The 18,103-nt window shown below is 35.5% G+C and overlaps 1 protein-coding gene across 3 annotated transcripts in view; it reads left to right on the forward strand.

Annotated features, from left to right (window-relative positions):
- Positions 1-2,797: 2,797 nt before the first annotated feature.
- mroh1 (maestro heat-like repeat family member 1) overlaps positions 2,798-18,103 on the forward strand; it is a 34,128-nt gene continuing 18,822 nt past the window's right edge. For all 3 annotated transcript variants that reach the window (XR_010896907.1, XM_067406793.1, XM_067406780.1), the window contains exons 1-17: positions 2,798-3,015; positions 3,714-3,810; positions 5,480-5,625; positions 7,061-7,192; positions 8,090-8,252; positions 8,825-8,923; positions 9,486-9,637; positions 10,248-10,388; positions 10,640-10,732; positions 11,621-11,699; positions 12,512-12,625; positions 12,784-12,857; positions 13,945-14,067; positions 14,448-14,555; positions 16,718-16,862; positions 17,354-17,397; positions 17,913-18,054. Coding sequence is in view for 2 of the 3 variants with exons in the window: in XM_067406793.1 (XP_067262894.1) it covers positions 3,780-3,810; positions 5,480-5,625; positions 7,061-7,192; positions 8,090-8,252; positions 8,825-8,923; positions 9,486-9,637; positions 10,248-10,388; positions 10,640-10,732; positions 11,621-11,699; positions 12,512-12,625; positions 12,784-12,857; positions 13,945-14,067; positions 14,448-14,555; positions 16,718-16,862; positions 17,354-17,397; positions 17,913-18,054 (1,786 nt within the window). In the remaining variant the exon portion in view is untranslated. The remainder of the gene's footprint in view (positions 3,016-3,713; positions 3,811-5,479; positions 5,626-7,060; positions 7,193-8,089; positions 8,253-8,824; positions 8,924-9,485; positions 9,638-10,247; positions 10,389-10,639; positions 10,733-11,620; positions 11,700-12,511; positions 12,626-12,783; positions 12,858-13,944; positions 14,068-14,447; positions 14,556-16,717; positions 16,863-17,353; positions 17,398-17,912; positions 18,055-18,103) is intronic.

Here is an 18,103-nt window from a genome sequence, read left to right on the forward strand (position 1 = left end):
AAGCGGTTCTAAAATGTCACATTTTTCATGACTGAAAATATTTCATCTGCTTATTTGGCTGCATAGTGCACACATGTGTCTGTCACACATTAGGTGCCTCTCAGTAAAAGCAGCAGGTTTTTGTGAACGATTCATCCCGAGCTCTGTTTATGAGACTGACTCTGTAATTCTCTCTCAGACCTGGAGTCCCTACTGGGGTTAAATGGATTGGCTTCCAGTTTTCTCTATGCATTAACAGAGGAGAAAATGTCTCTGTAGTTTTGCATTCCTAATTAAAAATGCCACACAGTCTAGTAGACTTTGGATTTTGTTTAATAAGACTGAAAATCCCTGTTGTGTCTCATCAATTGCAGTAAAACTTTCATTAAACTCCCTGACAAGGCCAAGAATATAAAGAGCGAAAAATATGGTACATGCTGTGCAAATAAAAGCTGTGTAATTACAGCAGTGCTTGAACAGCAGGACACACAAATCAACTTATGCAATACATCATTTCAAGACCTTTGCAGTCAAAGCTCTGTATCTGAATATTAGCACTTGAAAAAAAATTTAATAGGACATTTTTAAAGTTAATCATTATAAACAGGGGTGCACATAACTTTTTTGGTCTGGTTCTCAAGGGAGCACCTGGAGAGCGCCTGCTGCTTGGTACTCACACTTTACGTGACACGCTTATCCTAAAAGCTGCCCTCGTCACTTTGCTCCTGACTGCTCTCCTCACTATCTTCTTTTCTCTCGAACATGGTAGATGATGATATATATATATATTTTTAATCTTATTTTACTAACATTAATGACACAGACAATTGGGCTGCAGTCACTTTAAGAAGGAAAGCACGGACCAAATAACTGACACACATCCGATTTCTTTCTCAACTGTTCACTGATGACATAACCGAGAGAATACTTGCCGAGACAGGTATTTTGACAATTTTGTGTGTGTGCGTTCAAGCGCAAGTAAACGCGAAAGAGGAATTAAATCAGTGTTTGAGCGCTGTCCTGCGCGCGTTTCAGGGGTGTGAGGCTGTGCGCACAGATAAAAGCTCACGAGTCCCGATTTTCGCCTCTTCTTCCGCTTTTAAAATCGTTTTAATGTGTTAATTGGCGAGACAAAACACGTCCAAATGATAAACTTTTACTCTATGATGGTTAAAGGTGCTCTAAGTGATGTCACGCGTTTTTAGGCCAAAACATTTTTGTCACATACAGCAAACATCTCCTCACTATCCGCTAGCTGCCTGTCCCCTGAACACACTGTAAAAAAATGCGGTCTCTGTAGTCGCCACAAGCTCCGAAAACGGCAACAAAAACAAACTATATATATATAAAATGTATGTATATATAAGTTTAATGTCTGCATTAAAAAACACCCTATGCATGTTAAAGATCTTATTGTGAACAGTTTAGCCATGCACACATTTTTAAAAGAAACTTGTAATGTTTAAAACATCCTAACTGGACATTGGCATATACAGGACTTCCCCAATTCAGTGTTCTCAAACCCTGCCCCTGCAAGCTCACGTTCATCTGCCTTTACTTCTGAGTGCAACACGCACATCTCAACATCCAGTCAATAATCGATTCATAGAACCTAAGTACATTTTTCTTTTTTCAATAATACATTACACCCATCACCCGGATATACATCACAATATGGTAGAAAACATCTGTTGCCACTTCCATTTAATTGTGGCTTTAAGATTCAGATTCTCTATCTATAGGGGACTGGCCTGGGTAGTTATCACTGTCACACAGGCAATTTGTTATAGCAAGGGCTATACCTCAGTAATAAGTTTTGAATTATTACAAATGTGTTTTTTGACCCATTTGGGAAAAGTTTTATGGCCCAGAGGGAAGGCCTCCATCTGACAAAGCCCAAAAGGTTCCTAACACATTTCAAGTGTAAAGAGCTCAACAGGTCCCTCTAGTGTGTGTTGTGTGAACTGAGGAAAACACCTGTTAACCTGTAAAGCCTTTGAGGCAGGTTCACTAGGAATATTAAAAATGTCAGTATTCTTCAGGGCATGGCAATTTACTGACAGAAAGAATGTAAAGGTTGACATCACTTTCCTCATGCTCAATCTGGGATAAGATATTCTGTGAAAATGCATGACAGAAAGTGGTTCTCAACTTTTTTGACCCGAAGACCCCTCTTTGTTCAACACAATATTTGATCATTATATAGGATATATTAACATATATGATATTTCCTGAACTTCTGATGTAATTATATCAAAGTTTGTTGTTTTCAAGCTTTTTTTGTTAACAGGAATTGGTAGTATAGATATATATTGTATTAAATAACCATGAAAAATCTTTTTTAAAATTCCAAAACTTCCCAGAATGTATATTCTTTAATAAGAACAATATTATATAAGTACTTGAGGGGTAGGAAAGAAATATTATTGCTGTGTTGATATTATGTGTGTGTGTGTGTGTGTGTGTGTGTGTGTTTCCTTTTTTTTTTTAGAATTTCAATTTATTTAAATTTGAGTTTGATCATTTTAATATATTAATAATAATTTAATAATACTAATAAAAAATGCTAAATTGATCTGTTGGCGTTGTTCCAATGGAACGAATTTTAAAACTACATTAACAAACGTTAAATCATTTCTTTTTAATCATGGTAGATAAAAGGACATTCAGCCGTCCCAAATTGTACTTTTACCTCGCATATGCCATACATGAATAATTAAGTAGATCGATTTGCATGCATTTCGTCTTCTTCGTTGGTGTTTTGAGGACTACGCGACAGGCCACGCCCCCTGTGATGCGTTCCTCCTGAGCAGAAACACGTGATTAGGCGTGTTTACCTATGATACAATGTAGCGTCTATGAGAGCATCAACCTCAGCTGAATTATCAATTATACGGTTACGTTTAGGATCAGAATCACTTATCGGATTTACATTAGGTCCTTCGCTGACAAATAACTGCTTAATGCATCTGAGAAAAGGGAATCAGAGAGTGTAGCCTGCGGGCGAACGAGTCAAGCAGACAGACGAGGGGAAAGGTAACAAGATTGACATATTGTTAATTTTTAGTCATTTTACGTTGTTGTAAATGTATTTTAAGCGATTTTATTTGTATTTCAGTTGTCTTGAATGCATGGCAGCCAGCGTAAATGTAATGCAAACGCTGTCGTGGTAGTTTAATAGGTCGCTGTGGCTTTGAGGAAGTTGACATCGAGTGTGAAATACTAACGGCTGTGGAAGTGACCTACAGTGTTAGTTAGACTATAAGTCCATATCTGCATACGTGCCGTTTTCACTGCACGTTACCTGATCTGTGCTTTTTCTATGTCATATTGCCTAATCACATGGAATGCGGTGTCGGGCTGTGTCTCAACCTAATGAGCTGCCTACCTAGACAGCATTTTTAGGAATCATAGGTGCACTTACGATCCCGATATATCACAGTTACACTTGGTGCTAAAAATGTTGTCTGTCTAGTCCACTGGCTAGGTTTTGAGACTTTGTGTTGTTTAGAAATATTTTTTTATGACTGGTACTGTGATGTAGCCTACAACATATTAGTGTTTTAAATGTTTATGACGGTACTGATTAAATACTCTTTACAATGCAACAATTAAATATTCATTGTGAATATTCTTACAACAATTAATGATGACAATAAACATAACATAATTACTTTGTTTTTTAAGTGGAAAAACTGATTATTGGTTCATCTGTTGTTGGTTTGTATCTGTAGAGTGGGCTCATTTGAGGGATACTGGACCACCAGATGTATTCCTAAATCTCTGCTGCTATCCTCATTATGGGTGTTATAGAGGAGACTGATGTAGAGCGTGAGTAACACTCTTTTCCACTTTGCATACTATATACTTAATGTCAAGTAATTTAATAGTCCACACACCTGCACACAAGCACTTGTAAGCATCATGTCACACACTCTTGTCTAGAGTTATATGTTGAATGTTTGTCATGTTATACATTGATTTGGTTTTCATCTCCAGGCTCTCAATGTAAAGCAACACTGGTTAGTTACTCATAGTGCTTTTGGCTGCTGACCAAATCTGTCTTTAAGGCTGCATTTATTTTATATATAAAAAAAGTAATATTGTGAAATACTATTATAATTTAAATGATAATGTAATGTAATTCTAATGTAATTTAATTTATTCCTGTGATGGCCAAGCTTAACTTTCAGCAGCCATTACTCCAGTCTTCAGTGTTGCATAAAAATAAAAAAAAAGTTATATTGCTTAATATTTTTGTGGAAACGGATCCATTTTTCAAGATTTTGTGTTGTTGGTGAAATAGAAATCTTTTGTAACATAAATTTCTTTATTGTGACTTAATTAATTTAGTGCATCTTGCTGAAAAAAAGGTAATATTTCTTTAAAAACAAACAAAAATCCTACTAATCCCTAAACTTTTGAATATTAGTGTATTGCATATTAGCTCAGCCCTAACAGAGATGGAGAGTCAGATTGATAGATACATACACGTCTTAACTGATGTCAAAAGCACCTGTTTTTCATTTAAAATGAACTACCACATAAATCCAGTCATGAGCTTCTCTTATCCCATTAGTGTCTTTCAACACTGAATTCTTTAGGTTGGAATTGAAGCTAATTGCCCAATGAGTATGTTTAGGCAACATTTACTCTGTGCGCTGTAGGTAGATTAGAATAATCTAATCAGATGGGACTGTATGTGAAGATTAAGTATGGTTAAAATATCCAGATGTTGCAAAGTTTGTGTCAAGATATTCTGCATTGCAGATCCTCCCCTTTACGTTGTACTCTCTATATTGTGAGTTTAGGAGCAGGAGTGAGTCATATCATGAGGCATCCATCATGTCCTCGATGCAGCACTTGTGACCTACTAGTGCATGACTCAGACAGAGTTAATTACACAAATCCCAATGATTAATTGATCTCCCACTCACAAGAGTTGTGTTTGTGTAGGTGAAAAACAGCAATGTCTGGTGTTGAAAGAATATGTGTAGTATGAGATAGTAAGACTAATAAAAGGTCAGTTTGTCCATTGAGAAATAAACTGGCATAGTGGCTCAACCCCAGACTTTTAAATGATAGTATATAATTGGCTGCATCCGAAATCGCATACCCTCTTGGGTAGGTACTTATTTTGAATAATGAATTACTTCACAGACGCTAAAAAAGTATGTTCTATGTAGTGTGAATTAAATTCAGTCGTTTCACTGCCATTCACCAATCCTCTCCTGTGGCTTCATGGGATAGTAAAGTGTCCATCATATGCACATTTGCACAATATTGCTGGTAGTAGGACATCCAGGTACTTTGTGCCTACTTTCTTATGAGTATTGTTAATTCAGACATGCTTCTTTTGCCACATGCTGTTTTCACCTACTATATAGTAGGGAAGTATACGGTTTTGCATGTAGCTTCTGTGTTTGTGTACAACACACATTTCAGAAATGTTCCATCCAGTTCTGTGTACATATTAATGTGTATGTTTTTACCTTATCAGAGGTGACCCTGGCTCTTTTGGATGCTGCCAATGACAGGGACCCGGTGGTGCAGGAACAGGTCAGGAAATCCATCTTGACACTCGGGAACCAGCAGCCTGATAAAGTCCTGTCCATGTGCCAGGACTACCTGCTCAAACACCCCAAGGTCAGCCAAAGATTCTCCTTAAAATATCTGAACCTATTTTAAAAAGGTTTTCCAGAGAAATATTATTGTTCTCTTCAAATTTTCATATGCTTGTCTCTTTCCTCTGTGAAGACTATTAGATGTTAAATAGATTAATGCTGAATGTTGTTGGTTTTATATGTTCTAAAAAGCATCAATTATCAGAAGTTATCATGGATTCAGTCTTGTCTCTGAAGCTTTAGATATGCTAATATTCAGAGGTTTGGTGTAAGTAAGATTTCTTTTAAAGAAATTAATACTTTTATTCAGCAAGGATGCATTTCAATTGATCAACCGAACAGTAAAGATATTAATAATTCTACACAAGATTTTAAATAAAAGCTGTTCAATTGAACATTATATTAATGAAATAATCCTGAAAAGTTGTATAATGGTTTCCACAAAAATATTAAGCAGCACAACAAAGAAACATTTCCTGAGCAGCAAATCAGTATGTTTTCTGAAGGATCATGTGACACTGAAGACGGAGTATCAATGCTGCAAATTCAGCTTTTCTGTCACAGGAATAAATAATATTCTAAAATATATTTAAATAAAAAAACAAATAGTTTTTGTTTTTTTTTTTACCTTAAAATTGTAATAATATTTCACAATATTGCTGTTTTTTTGCCTTAAATAAATACAGCCTTGATGAGCATAAGGGACTTATTTCAAAAACATTAAAAAGTCTTACAATCTCCAGACTTTTGAATGGCAGTATAATTGTTGTCAATCATTTTATGATAAAACTAGCGTAACAATGTCTTTAAATCAAGTACCTTTCCTATTCTAGTCTATTAGAGCATAGTCTGTATTTCTTAAGCAGATGTTTATAATGATAGCCAGGCTACTTTGACTTCAAGCACACTTAACATTACATTGCTGAGTTGGCCTGCTAAACAGGAAGCAGAAACTCTTTGTTGTCTCCGATGATTTGACAGATGTGTTGTAATTCACTGCGTCACATTAAGTAGTCTCATGCCTTGTTTTCATGTTATGCGTATGCGTTACATGATTCCTCTGTTTATGTGGTGAATTTTACTTCCCAGGGAACCTTGAGGTCAAATCGCATTTTGAAAACATTTCCCCATACAGAAAGGAAAGGGAAACACACATTATCAGTTATAAACCATTTATCTGTAACTGTATCTTTTCCTTTTATTGATTTGTAATGACTAGGGCAGACCCACTGCTTACAGACAGGGTTGTGTTGCTGTTGCCTGCCTCTGATTCAGCTCATGTCTGTTTTAATAGTTGAAACACCTGCTTTGTCAGATATGAATACAGGATGTATAAGTTTGCTAATTTAAGACTCTGTGTTTTTACTGATTTAGTATTGTGATAGCATGTCTTTTATAGTATACTTCATTAGTACATGTGCATGAGCTTACTTACAAGTCATCTTTGTCCTGTGTAGCTGGTGGTCGTGCACAGAATGGTGGTCTTGCAAACCATTGAGCTGGTGGTGAAGAGCAGGATTGATGACATTAGTTACCCCAAGATCAAGAGTGTCATACATCTGGCGTCAGATGAGATGACTAAATCAAAGGTGAGACTACTGATTTACACTGTACTGTTCAAAAGCTTTGGATCATTAAGATTTTTTTTTTTTTTTTTGAAAGAAATTAATACTTTTGTTCTGGAAGGATGGATTGCATTGATCAAAAGTGACAATAAATACATTTATAATGTTGCAAAAAGTTTATAAATAAATGCTCTTCTTTTGTGCTTTCTATCAATCAAAGAAAAGTCACATTTTCCAAAAAAAACATTAAGCAGCACAACTGTTTTCATCATTGATAATAAGAAAAAATGTTTCTTGAGCACCAAACCCGCATATTATAAATGATGAAGGATCATGTGACAATGAAGACTGGAGTAATGAAGCTGAAAATTTAGTTTTGCCATAACTGGAATTAATTGCATTTCAAAATATATTCAAATAGTTATTTTAAATTTCAGTAATATTTCACAATATTACACTTTTTTTTGATCAAATAAATGCAGCCTTGGTGAGCATAAGAGATTTCGGTTATACTTTATTTTAAGGTGACGTAATGCATTGTAACTACTCAAATAAGTGCTGAGTAATATAAATGAACTGCATGTACTTACTATAGAGTTACGGTAAGGGTTTGGTTTAGGGTTAGTAACTTGTAATAATGAATAAGGTACTGTTATTACTATAGTAAGTACATGTAGTAACATGAAACTATGTCACCTTAAAATAAAGTATTAATGGGACTTCTTTCAAAAACATTTTAAAAAATCTTACTGATTCAAAACGTTTGAACACTGTGACTTAAAAATAAAAAGAACTGGTTTTGTTTTGAGTGTCTTACTTTCCCCTTTCAATGACATTTAGAAAAATAGTTATGTGACAGGTTACTCCTAAACCTGGCAAAATTGAGTATTAAAACAAAACAAATTGTCTTCTTCTGTACAGGAGGTTGTCCCAGACTGGCAGCAAGCAGCCAGTAATATTCTGGTTGCTGTGGGAAACAAATATATTAATGACATCATGGAGGAGATACTCGGGAAGTTCCAGCCGGGAGTTTTGCCTCACTTCTTTGTGGTCCAAACACTGGCCAGTCTCTCGGATTCAAATGGTACATACATAAAAGGTTTCTCTAGTGATGTCTTTCTTTTCTGAATCTAATTTGATTTCATTAATTTTACAGAATTTTCAAATTTTTGAAGCTTTTATTTTAGTTTTTAACTTGAAAAATTATATGGAAGTTACAGTTTTACCTGCAAACTTTAGTCAGGGAGTTTGCAAATTATATTAGATCATGCTTTGTTGCATTTGACAGTTGATCATCATTTTTTCAGATCCTTATTTTACTGAACCTTGTTTATTATTTTTAGCATCACATGAGCACTTACATTTTTATTTTCACTTCCTGTAAACTTTGTTTTAACATTTCAGGTTTCATTGGGGTCAACACCAGTGTTTCCCAACCTATTTTGTCTTATGCACCTTTGTAGCCACATCATTTAGGCTCAGGCTTTCCCTCTGAGTCAGTTTACCACAAACAGCCTAAACACCCCTTAAGCCTGACATTAATAAAAAAAAAAAAAAAAGTATCTCCATAATGTATATTTGGTCTCTTTGTTTAAGTCCTGCATTCTTGTTTTACGTTTTTGACCTGTTTTGATATGTGTGACATCTGCCCCACAGTATATGGAATGGTACCTTTTCTAAATGCTATAATGGGAACCATGTTGCCCATGCTGGGCATGACCAAACAAGACAACATGAAATGGGTCTTCTCTTCCGGTAAGCTCAATTACAGGTTTGCAAAAAGTGTTACATTTTATGTTTCAGCTAAATATTTAAATATGAATAAATGTATACACCACTCTTCAAAATTTGTGCATTGGTAAAATGTCATGCTCTCTTAATTTTTTTAATTTGATCAGAAGTTTTCTATTTTAATATATTTTATTTAATGATGGCAAAGCTGAATTTTTTAGCATCATTACTCCAGTCTTCAGTATCACATGATCGTTCAGAAATCATTCTAATATGCTAATTTGGTACTCAAGAAACATTTCTTATTACTGTCAATAATAAGATAAATTTTGCTGCTTAATATTGTTGTGGAAAAGTGATATTTTTTTCAGCATTCTTTGATAAGAATAGAAAGTTCAATTAATCAGTATTTATTTAAAATATAATTTTTTGATCAATGTAATGCATCCTTACTGAATAAAAGTAGTAATTTCTTTATTTTTTAGACAAAATTTCTGTATTTTGTCTTTTACTTGTATGAAATGTTTTGATTCCTATTAAATGTTTGTTGTGATGTGGCTTCTCATCTGTTAATGTTTCCTCTTAGCTCTATGCCGATTTAGTGAGAGCATTCTAGAATATCTGGCCAACCTGGACAAGGCTCCAGACCCCACTGTGCGCAAAGACACCTTCTCCAGTGAGATTTACTCAGCCTACGACATCCTGTTCAACAGCTGGATCCAGAGCAGAGAGTCCAAGGTACACTCAATGAGATGGAGCACACATCCAATTACAGCTAACTCACTTTTGAGACTAAAGAGGGACATGAATTTGTGCCAACTGGGTTCATTTCAGTTTTCTTTGGAGTTGAAGCAGGGAAAAAACATGTGAGCCTGTGAAATAAATCTGCTTCTTTCAGAGAGGTGGATTTCTTTGTAATTGCTGAAGTTTAGATTGTGTCATTTTTTCGCCTTTTTTACACATTTAGTTTTTGTAACACAGAAATGTACATTTTAAAAAATAATGGAGTCATTACAAAGCATGCATTTTATACCATGCTGTCATTAAAATACTTCCTGGTCACTGATCATCAAAATAACTTCTAAAATAGCTTTAAAATATTCATAAAGTGATTCTAAAAAATTTTTTTGTGCTTTTTTTTTTTCAGTCAAATGACCATAAACCTAATAATTTACTTCCACTCCTCATCCATTTCTTAATTTTTTTTTTTTTAGTCTGGTTTGGTTATTTTTTTGTTTCTGTTATCATCCGTTTCTGTTTCCGTGCTTGCGTTCAAATGATCTAGTGTGAGAGTGTGGATTCGTGTACATGTTTGTACCTGATTGTTCATGTGTGTGTTATTCTGCAGCTGCGTCTGACTGTTGCAGAGGCTCTTGGGTCAATGAGTCACCTGATGGCACATGATAAACTGGAAGAACAACTTCCCAAACTCCTTCCCACCATACTGAGCCTCTACAAGAAGAATGCAGAACACTACATCATCAGCAAGGTAAAGTTCTCCTTCCTCTGTTTCATCTGATTCACAACTAGAGGAAATGTTTGGTGGACATTAATGGGTCAACCAGTTATTCAATCCAAGTTCACATTCTTTTTTCACTCTAGACTGTGAATGTTTCTATAGTGTGTTCAATAAAGACAACTTATTTAAGCAGAATCAGATCAGATTTTATGACTGATCTATGAGGAGATCTAGGACTCTGTACTGCCTAATGTATTCTAATGCTGTTTGTGTTTGTTCAGAGCTTGTGTCAGGTCCTGGAGGCCTCTGTGAATATGGGCAGTAGAGTTTTGGAGACACAGATTGATGGTCTGTTAGTTGCTCTGCACCAGCAGGTTAGTGTCTCTCTCTCACTCGCACTTTACATGCACCACCTTTTACAGACTTCTTCTAATTCTCTTGCTTAGCTGCTTGTAATTGTGTTTTCATTTTGATGAAACAGGTTTTAAGTTGCCTAACCACAGTGTTGCATAGAGAGCAGCCCAGGGCCATTTAACCGTTTAACATAATAGGAAGTGTCTACAAAAGTTCACCTCTTTGGCTTTGGAAATTTTTTTTTATTATTTAATTTGAAATTGGATTGGAACCATTGTTCATTGACTGATGTTTAATTTACACCATTTATTTTTGAAATTTGAGCATTTTTGTTAAGATGTATTTAATTCATTTTAAACTTTACACCCTCTTTTTATAAGAAAACCAGTTAAATTAAATTTGATCATTTTCATTTAGATTATTTAATTATACTTTATCACTGATTTTTCCATTAAAGACGGATTATATATAATATTGACACCTCCCGAGTAAGTGCATTTGTGTGTGCACTGTGTAAGCATGATGGTTATTGTAGTTGTAGACTAAATGTGAGCATGCATTTACTCATCTCATTTGCACAAAAACAGATTTAAAATAAATATGTTAAATAACACAAATGTACTTTATGTATTTAATCTCACTTTATTTGCCATTGTCTTTGCTTCTGACTTTTTGATGATCCAATTCAATCATACAAATAAGCAAAACTGACTTTAGTTAGTTTTAGACTTTAGTTTTTTTTGTTTATTGCTGCACCCTGTACTGTACAGGCGTGAATTTGCATTTCCTTCAGCCTGAGGCTATTCATTTCACTTTTATGGGAAAGGCCCTTTACATTTGCCATTATTTGTTTGACACAACTTTTAAGTTCTCATTGTCAGTTGATTTACATTTAATTTTCCTTCCAGATATGCTCACCTGTAGACTTCAACAACCCTCCAACTGTGAAAAATCACAACGAGGTCCTGCGATGCTTCAGTATCCTCGGTGGGTCTTGTTTAAACCTTTTTTTTTTAGTTGCATGCAAATGTAAAATCATGGAAACCTGTTTTTTACTAGCCATGTGGTCATGAACTCAAGTGAAGGTTGTATTCTCAGTCAGCTGACTGCTGTTTGCCATATCCTTGTCATGTGCTGATGAAGTCTGAGCTGAGATTAAGTTAAAGTGTCAGACCAGCAGGCTCCTTCAATCAGTGAGAGGATATCGTACAGTTGTGTGCTTAGTGCTGATTTGAGGTGACATACACCAGCTGGATCGCTCTCCTCTTGCGTTTGTGTTTTGTCAAGCAGATGCAAGGAGTCCAGGAGTTGTTGAATGTTTTCTGTGTGCATGTCAGTCATGATGTTTTAATCATTATTGTGTCTTTCAGCTGTGAAAATAATAGGCGTTAGTGCTAGATCTGTACCGAAGCATAAAAGTACATAAATTAGACAAAGAACTCCTTAAATTTATGAATCGTTACATGGGCACATTTTTATTTTATTTTATTTTATTTTATTGTATTAACAAATTACCAAGGTTTTTAACCAATTAATGTTCAACTTGGGTCCTAAAACAAAACCTGTCAAGAGCCACTGGGCTATATAATGTAGCTGTTCACATTTCAGTAGAGACTTTATATGGGCTATTTATATATCGGATCATTTACCAGATATTAAAACCATACGCCATTGACTAACATATATACATTTTTACACAGGTTTTACTGGTTCATTTATTGGCACAGAACACAGTCAAAGTCTATGACGATAACTGAGGGTGAACTTGACATTTTATATTTGGCTGTTTTTGGTCCCAGCTAACACATTCCCGGACCGTCTGATGGTGTTTGTCCTCCAGAGGTTGGAAAACAGTAACGAGAGGAACAGAATGGGCTCACTGGCTGTTCTCAGACACCTCATCAACTCATCCCGTGAGTTTTAAACATGTGATCAAATACGTCAATGATTCCTTTCTCAACCAGACACTCTCATACAGATTGTCATACTTGGTTATGAAAGGCTCAGAATGTTTTGCTGAGATTGGCATGTACAGACCTGTGTTTTTAAAACTCTAATCTGTCCGTTCAAGCCTCCACTATGGAAACCAAGAAGCTTCTAATTCTAGCCAGCATCAGGCAACCTCTGGCTGACCACAGCAATAAGGTACATAAATATAGTCTCTGAATGTGATATGTGACAAAACATGGGTGTTTCATCAACTTTAGGCAATTTTGCCCCTGTGAACCTTTAGAAAATAAACTCCTTTAATATATATTTGTCACACTAGTTTATTTAATTTGTCAACTAACATGTCCAACAGTGAATGTACATGCATTATAAGAGGATTAGTCTTTTTTTCCTGAACTGTCATTAACATTTATGCAGCAGTGTCATTGTCACCACATCTCGAGTTAATGTATTGTGTTTGACAGAATGGAAATGGGGGAAATGATTACAATTAAATTTTGCATAATTGAAATGACACCTATTAAAATATTCTGATCACAAGTGTTAACTTTATTTTTTCTTTCATACATTACAAAAAATATATAATCTCCAGCATTTTTTTCACTGACAACTTGGTAAATAAACTGATACCTTGGTTTGTTATTTGTCTTTGATACTTATGTACTTTTTGTAAAAGTTCATACAGTAAATAATTTTCACACTTCAGTAAACAGTTTTCACAATTTTAAATACTGAAACATATAAATGTTTTCTTTCATTCATTATTTAGATTATTTTAGTTTTAAAAATGTAATGTTTTATTGTAGATTTTAATTTTTTTAAAGTCTGTGACATGGGCACACAGTAGTATAAAAAAGTAGCTAAAATGAGACACACAAGTACTCAAATTTGAATTTTACATATAAATCTATGTGATCTATTTTTATGTATAAAATGTTTTTTTCAGGGATAAATGTGCAGAAATTGATTTAGGGCTTGTTCACACAGAATACATTTTTGCTTTGAAAAACGTAAGATGCGGACAGTGGAATGGGGAAAAAACGCAAGGTCTTGAGACGTGCTTTTTAAAAGTTGAACTGTTTTTAACTTGAGCATTGCGTTTTTAGAACACCGTGTCATGCGTGAGATGCTGCATAAGACGTGAGGGCAACGGTCATTCACGTACGTCTAGCGTGTGTTAGTAGCACATTGGAATGGAAAAATGCATTCTGTGTGAATGGCCCCTTATACTGCTCATTTTGAGTGTTCAGAAGGGTCTTAATGATAGTGTTTACCTGTGCAGGTGAAGAAGAGAGTGGTGCAGGTGATCAGTGCGATGGCTCATCATGGTTACCTGGAGCTGGAGGGAGGAGACCTGCTCGTCCGCTTCATCATCCAGCACTGTGCTCTACCGGACACTTACCATGTACAAACAACATTTACTGGCTAACACATTTTATTATCTTGCTGCAGATCAGCAGTGTCACATGACTGTAGCTGCAACTGAACTTTCTGCTCACTGATCTCATTTTAACTTCTCTTTGATAAGTCTACAAATCTCCTTACCTGATTTCCCATGCATTGAATTGCAAGATTGTTTCAGACCTCTTTAGCATTCAATTTAGCACAGTTCATAGTCCATATTGTATCATATGTCAGTCATACATTAGTTTTTAAATATTTGCGTTAGCTAGGGTGGTTCCCTCAGTTTGTTCGCTTTGAACTCTTACTGACTTCAGCCCAGCCCTAGTTATGCTTGATTGTTTAATGCAATATGGGTAATAAATTGCGTTAAAATTCTTACAGCGAGGACAGCGACCACCAGACCCAGAGGAAGTGACTAATGAGGCCCTGCGTAGCATGTGTGATAACACACTACATCTTTTCACTACTACAGTGGGCCGCCTGACTGACGTGAGTACACACAAATGTACACCTTCCTCAAACAAGTTAAAATGGTTTCCTTTGACACTTGAAGTCAAGGTTCTTATTTTAAAATGTGCAATGTTCAGGTTTGTTCTTGTTACTGTTCTGCAACATTTTGATTGACTGATATTGCATGTCATTTTATTCCCTTATAAGTGAACTTGATAAATGTCATAAAGCTGTCATATCTCAGCCATCATTCTTAAGACTGTAAGGGGAGCTGCCATTGAAGAATTTAACCTGATTTTGAGGACATGTGGGGACCAAATGTAGTAATTTAAAAATCAACCATCGGAAAAACAATATTGATCACCCACTGTTCTGAATAGTAGGGGGAACATCAATGTCTGTGGTGATGACAGTCTTGCTGCCACTAAATCAGACACACGCACATCTGCAATGCGTCTTACTATCTTAAAGACAACTCAATGAAACTCTTATATAGTGAGAGATGGGCTTTGCAGTCATTCAGCACAGTCCATCATCTTCACAGCCAAAGTCAGCAGCCTCAGCCCGGCACTGCCGCTTGTAAGAAAGAGTGTCTAGAGAAATATTAGATCTTTTTTTCCTGTGAGCTTCCCAACATCAACAGCAGGCCGTTGACAGGGATCTCTCCTCAGCAGACAGACGAAGACAGTTTATGTGCCGATGAGACTGTCTCCATTCCCTCTGCCAAAACGCATTCGAATGATAACCAGGAAAATGTCAGAAGATGAACACCTAGCCAGATTATTTTTAGATTTTTGTTGTCTTACTTGTTAACATGTTGTTTTAAAGTGCTGAATTTACACTTTTATGAGATTTATTGTGAGGATTTATCAAGGTAGACTGATTTTGTTTAACATTTTATATTTTATATATAATTAATGCAGTGATTAATATGTTTCAGCTGGCAACAGGTTATTTAACCCTAACTGATGCAGTGAGTAGCTTCTCATTTCTCATGTCGGAAGACATCCTGTGGTCATGGAAAAGATGTAATTCTGTTTCAGTAGGGTCAAATTATTGGCCTGCATTAAGCAAAGAAAACAACTAAGGAGATTGCTGAAGCTACTAAAATTGAGAACAATGCATTTTTAAAACCTGGGAGGATAGTGGTGAATCCATCATTTTCAAGGAAGAAATGTGGTCGAATTTTATTTATTTATATATTGAATGATTGTGATCAGAAATCACTTAAACATTTAGTAAAATAAAATAGTAAAAAATCAGCAGTATAACTCAAGGCTGTTTAATAGTGAAAGTAAGAGCATTTCCACACACACAATGTGAAGAGAACTCAAGGGATTGGGATTAAACAGCTGTGTAGCCTTCAGAAAATCACTTATCAGTGAAGCAAATCGGGGAAAAAGGCTTCAGTTTGCTATGGAGCATAAAGATTGGATTTTGAATCAATTGAAAAAGGTCATGTGGTCTGATGAGTCCAGATTTCAGAGTTATGGGCACATCAGAGTAAGAAGAGAGGCAAAAGAAATGATGCATGCATCATGTCTAGTGCCTACTATACAAGTCAGCGGGGATGGTGGTATAATCTGGGGTTACTTTTTTAGTTGGTCAGGTTTAGGTTCATGTGCCCAAAAAATGAGGTCAGCGGAGTACCTGAATAAATCCATCAAAGGATTTTTCTTCCCTAATGGCATGGGCATATTCCAAGATGACAATGCCTGGATTCATCATCAGGCTCAGATTGTGAAAGAGTGGTTAAAGGAGCATGAGACATCATTTTCATACAAGGATTGGCAACCACAGAGTCCAGACCTTAACCCCATTGAGATTTTTTGGGATGTGCTGGAGAAAACTTTATGCAGAGGTCCGACTCTCCCATCATCAATACAAGATATTGATGAGAAATTAATGCAACTCTGAATAGAAATAAATGTTTTGACATTGCATAAGCTTATCGAAATGAGTGCCGTAATGAAAGCAAAAGGTGGTTTAACTCAAGATATATAATAACTGATATCTTAAATATAAAAGATAAATATCTTTTTATTGTATATTATATACAATAAACATCCATTATTATGTATCATCAGTTAAATCATTGTGAGATAATAACACTTTGCCCTTTATCTCTCTACACTTTGTCTTTCGTTTACTGAATATAATGTTTGTACACCTGAATTGAGTGCATGTTATTTCTCATATAGGTTCTATGGCCGATGTTGCTTTGCTACCTGACCCCAAATCAGTATGCCAACGCCACCACCCCCTTGTGCAAGAGTTTAATTCTTCTGGCCAATAAGAAGCGAACAGCACAAGAACCCAACTTCATCATCGACTTCAATGCACAAGGTGCGGACACACACGTATATACGATCATGATGTCACTGATGAGCTTAGTCCCAGACTGAAAGCTTTTCCAATGTCTGACCTAAAGAAACCCTTGAATCACACTTTGTCTCCTCGGCAGTGCGGCAAATCCAGCAGCCACCATTAAATCTTTTTTTTTTTTCTTTTTTTTTTCGTTGTTGGACTGAAACTAAATTGCACTTGCAGACACTTTGTTTTCATTGCAAGTCGTTTGCTTTGCCTGTTGAGTCTGTTTCTAATTAGTCAAATGAAAAGTGGTATTTATCAACTGAATAAAGTTTTTTGGGCAGAGGGTAATTGTTTCTTATGCTGACAATGATTAAATTGAACTCTAGTAGGACAAATAAGTTCTAGGTTCAGTGATTATTTATTCGTTAATTGTAATGCTTTTGGATCATGTGCTTACTAATGGGTTACCCTTGTCTGCTCTCCCCCTCTCACTGTCTTGCTCTGTTTCTTTCCTCTTCCTGCAGGTTCTAGTCTTCCCTCACAATATATCCTGATGATAAGGCTTTTGGTAAGTGTCGAATTCCCAGTGTTTTTTTTTTTTTTGTTTGTTTGTTTTTTTTTAATCAAGCATTATCAGTTTCAGCTGGGTAAACAGTGAATTTTATGTTTTATTTTCAATGTTTTACATTCAATTATTTATTTATTTTTTGCATAATGACCATCAAACTTGATATTTCACCATTCTATTGCAACTTTCATATAATACTGTTCAAAAGTTTGTGGTCAGTTTTTTATTATTGAAAGAAATTAATACTTGTAATCAGCAGGAATGCATATAATTAACTTTAATATATTGATATAAGACCTTTATATTAAAAAGTTATTTTTCAAATAAATGCTGTTCTTTTGATTTGACCCCAAACTTCTCAACAACAGTGTTTCTAAACATATGATACTTATATACATAAGATTGGTGTCAAGCTAACAATGTCTATTTTCTCCTGATACACTCCTTTGGGTCACGATGTGATTTAATTGCTGCTTAATGCAGACATCTAAAATTAATGTTTTATTTTTCCTAAGGTGAATGCCTCGTTCCCGTTTCGATGCAGGGGACATGGTGCTCCCTCCCTGAGTCTGCTTAGTGCTATCAGCCCTAACATTCACCCTAAAGCAGAGCCACTGTGGGAAAATGAGATTCCAAAGCTGCTCAGTTATCTTGAAGGTTTGTTAAATTATACAACAGTGATGTAGAGGATTAAGTACAGCACTAG

This window comes from Chanodichthys erythropterus, chromosome 2 (genome assembly GCF_024489055.1).
Source record: "Chanodichthys erythropterus isolate Z2021 chromosome 2, ASM2448905v1, whole genome shotgun sequence".
NCBI classification, from domain to species: domain Eukaryota; kingdom Metazoa; phylum Chordata; class Actinopteri; order Cypriniformes; family Xenocyprididae; genus Chanodichthys; species Chanodichthys erythropterus.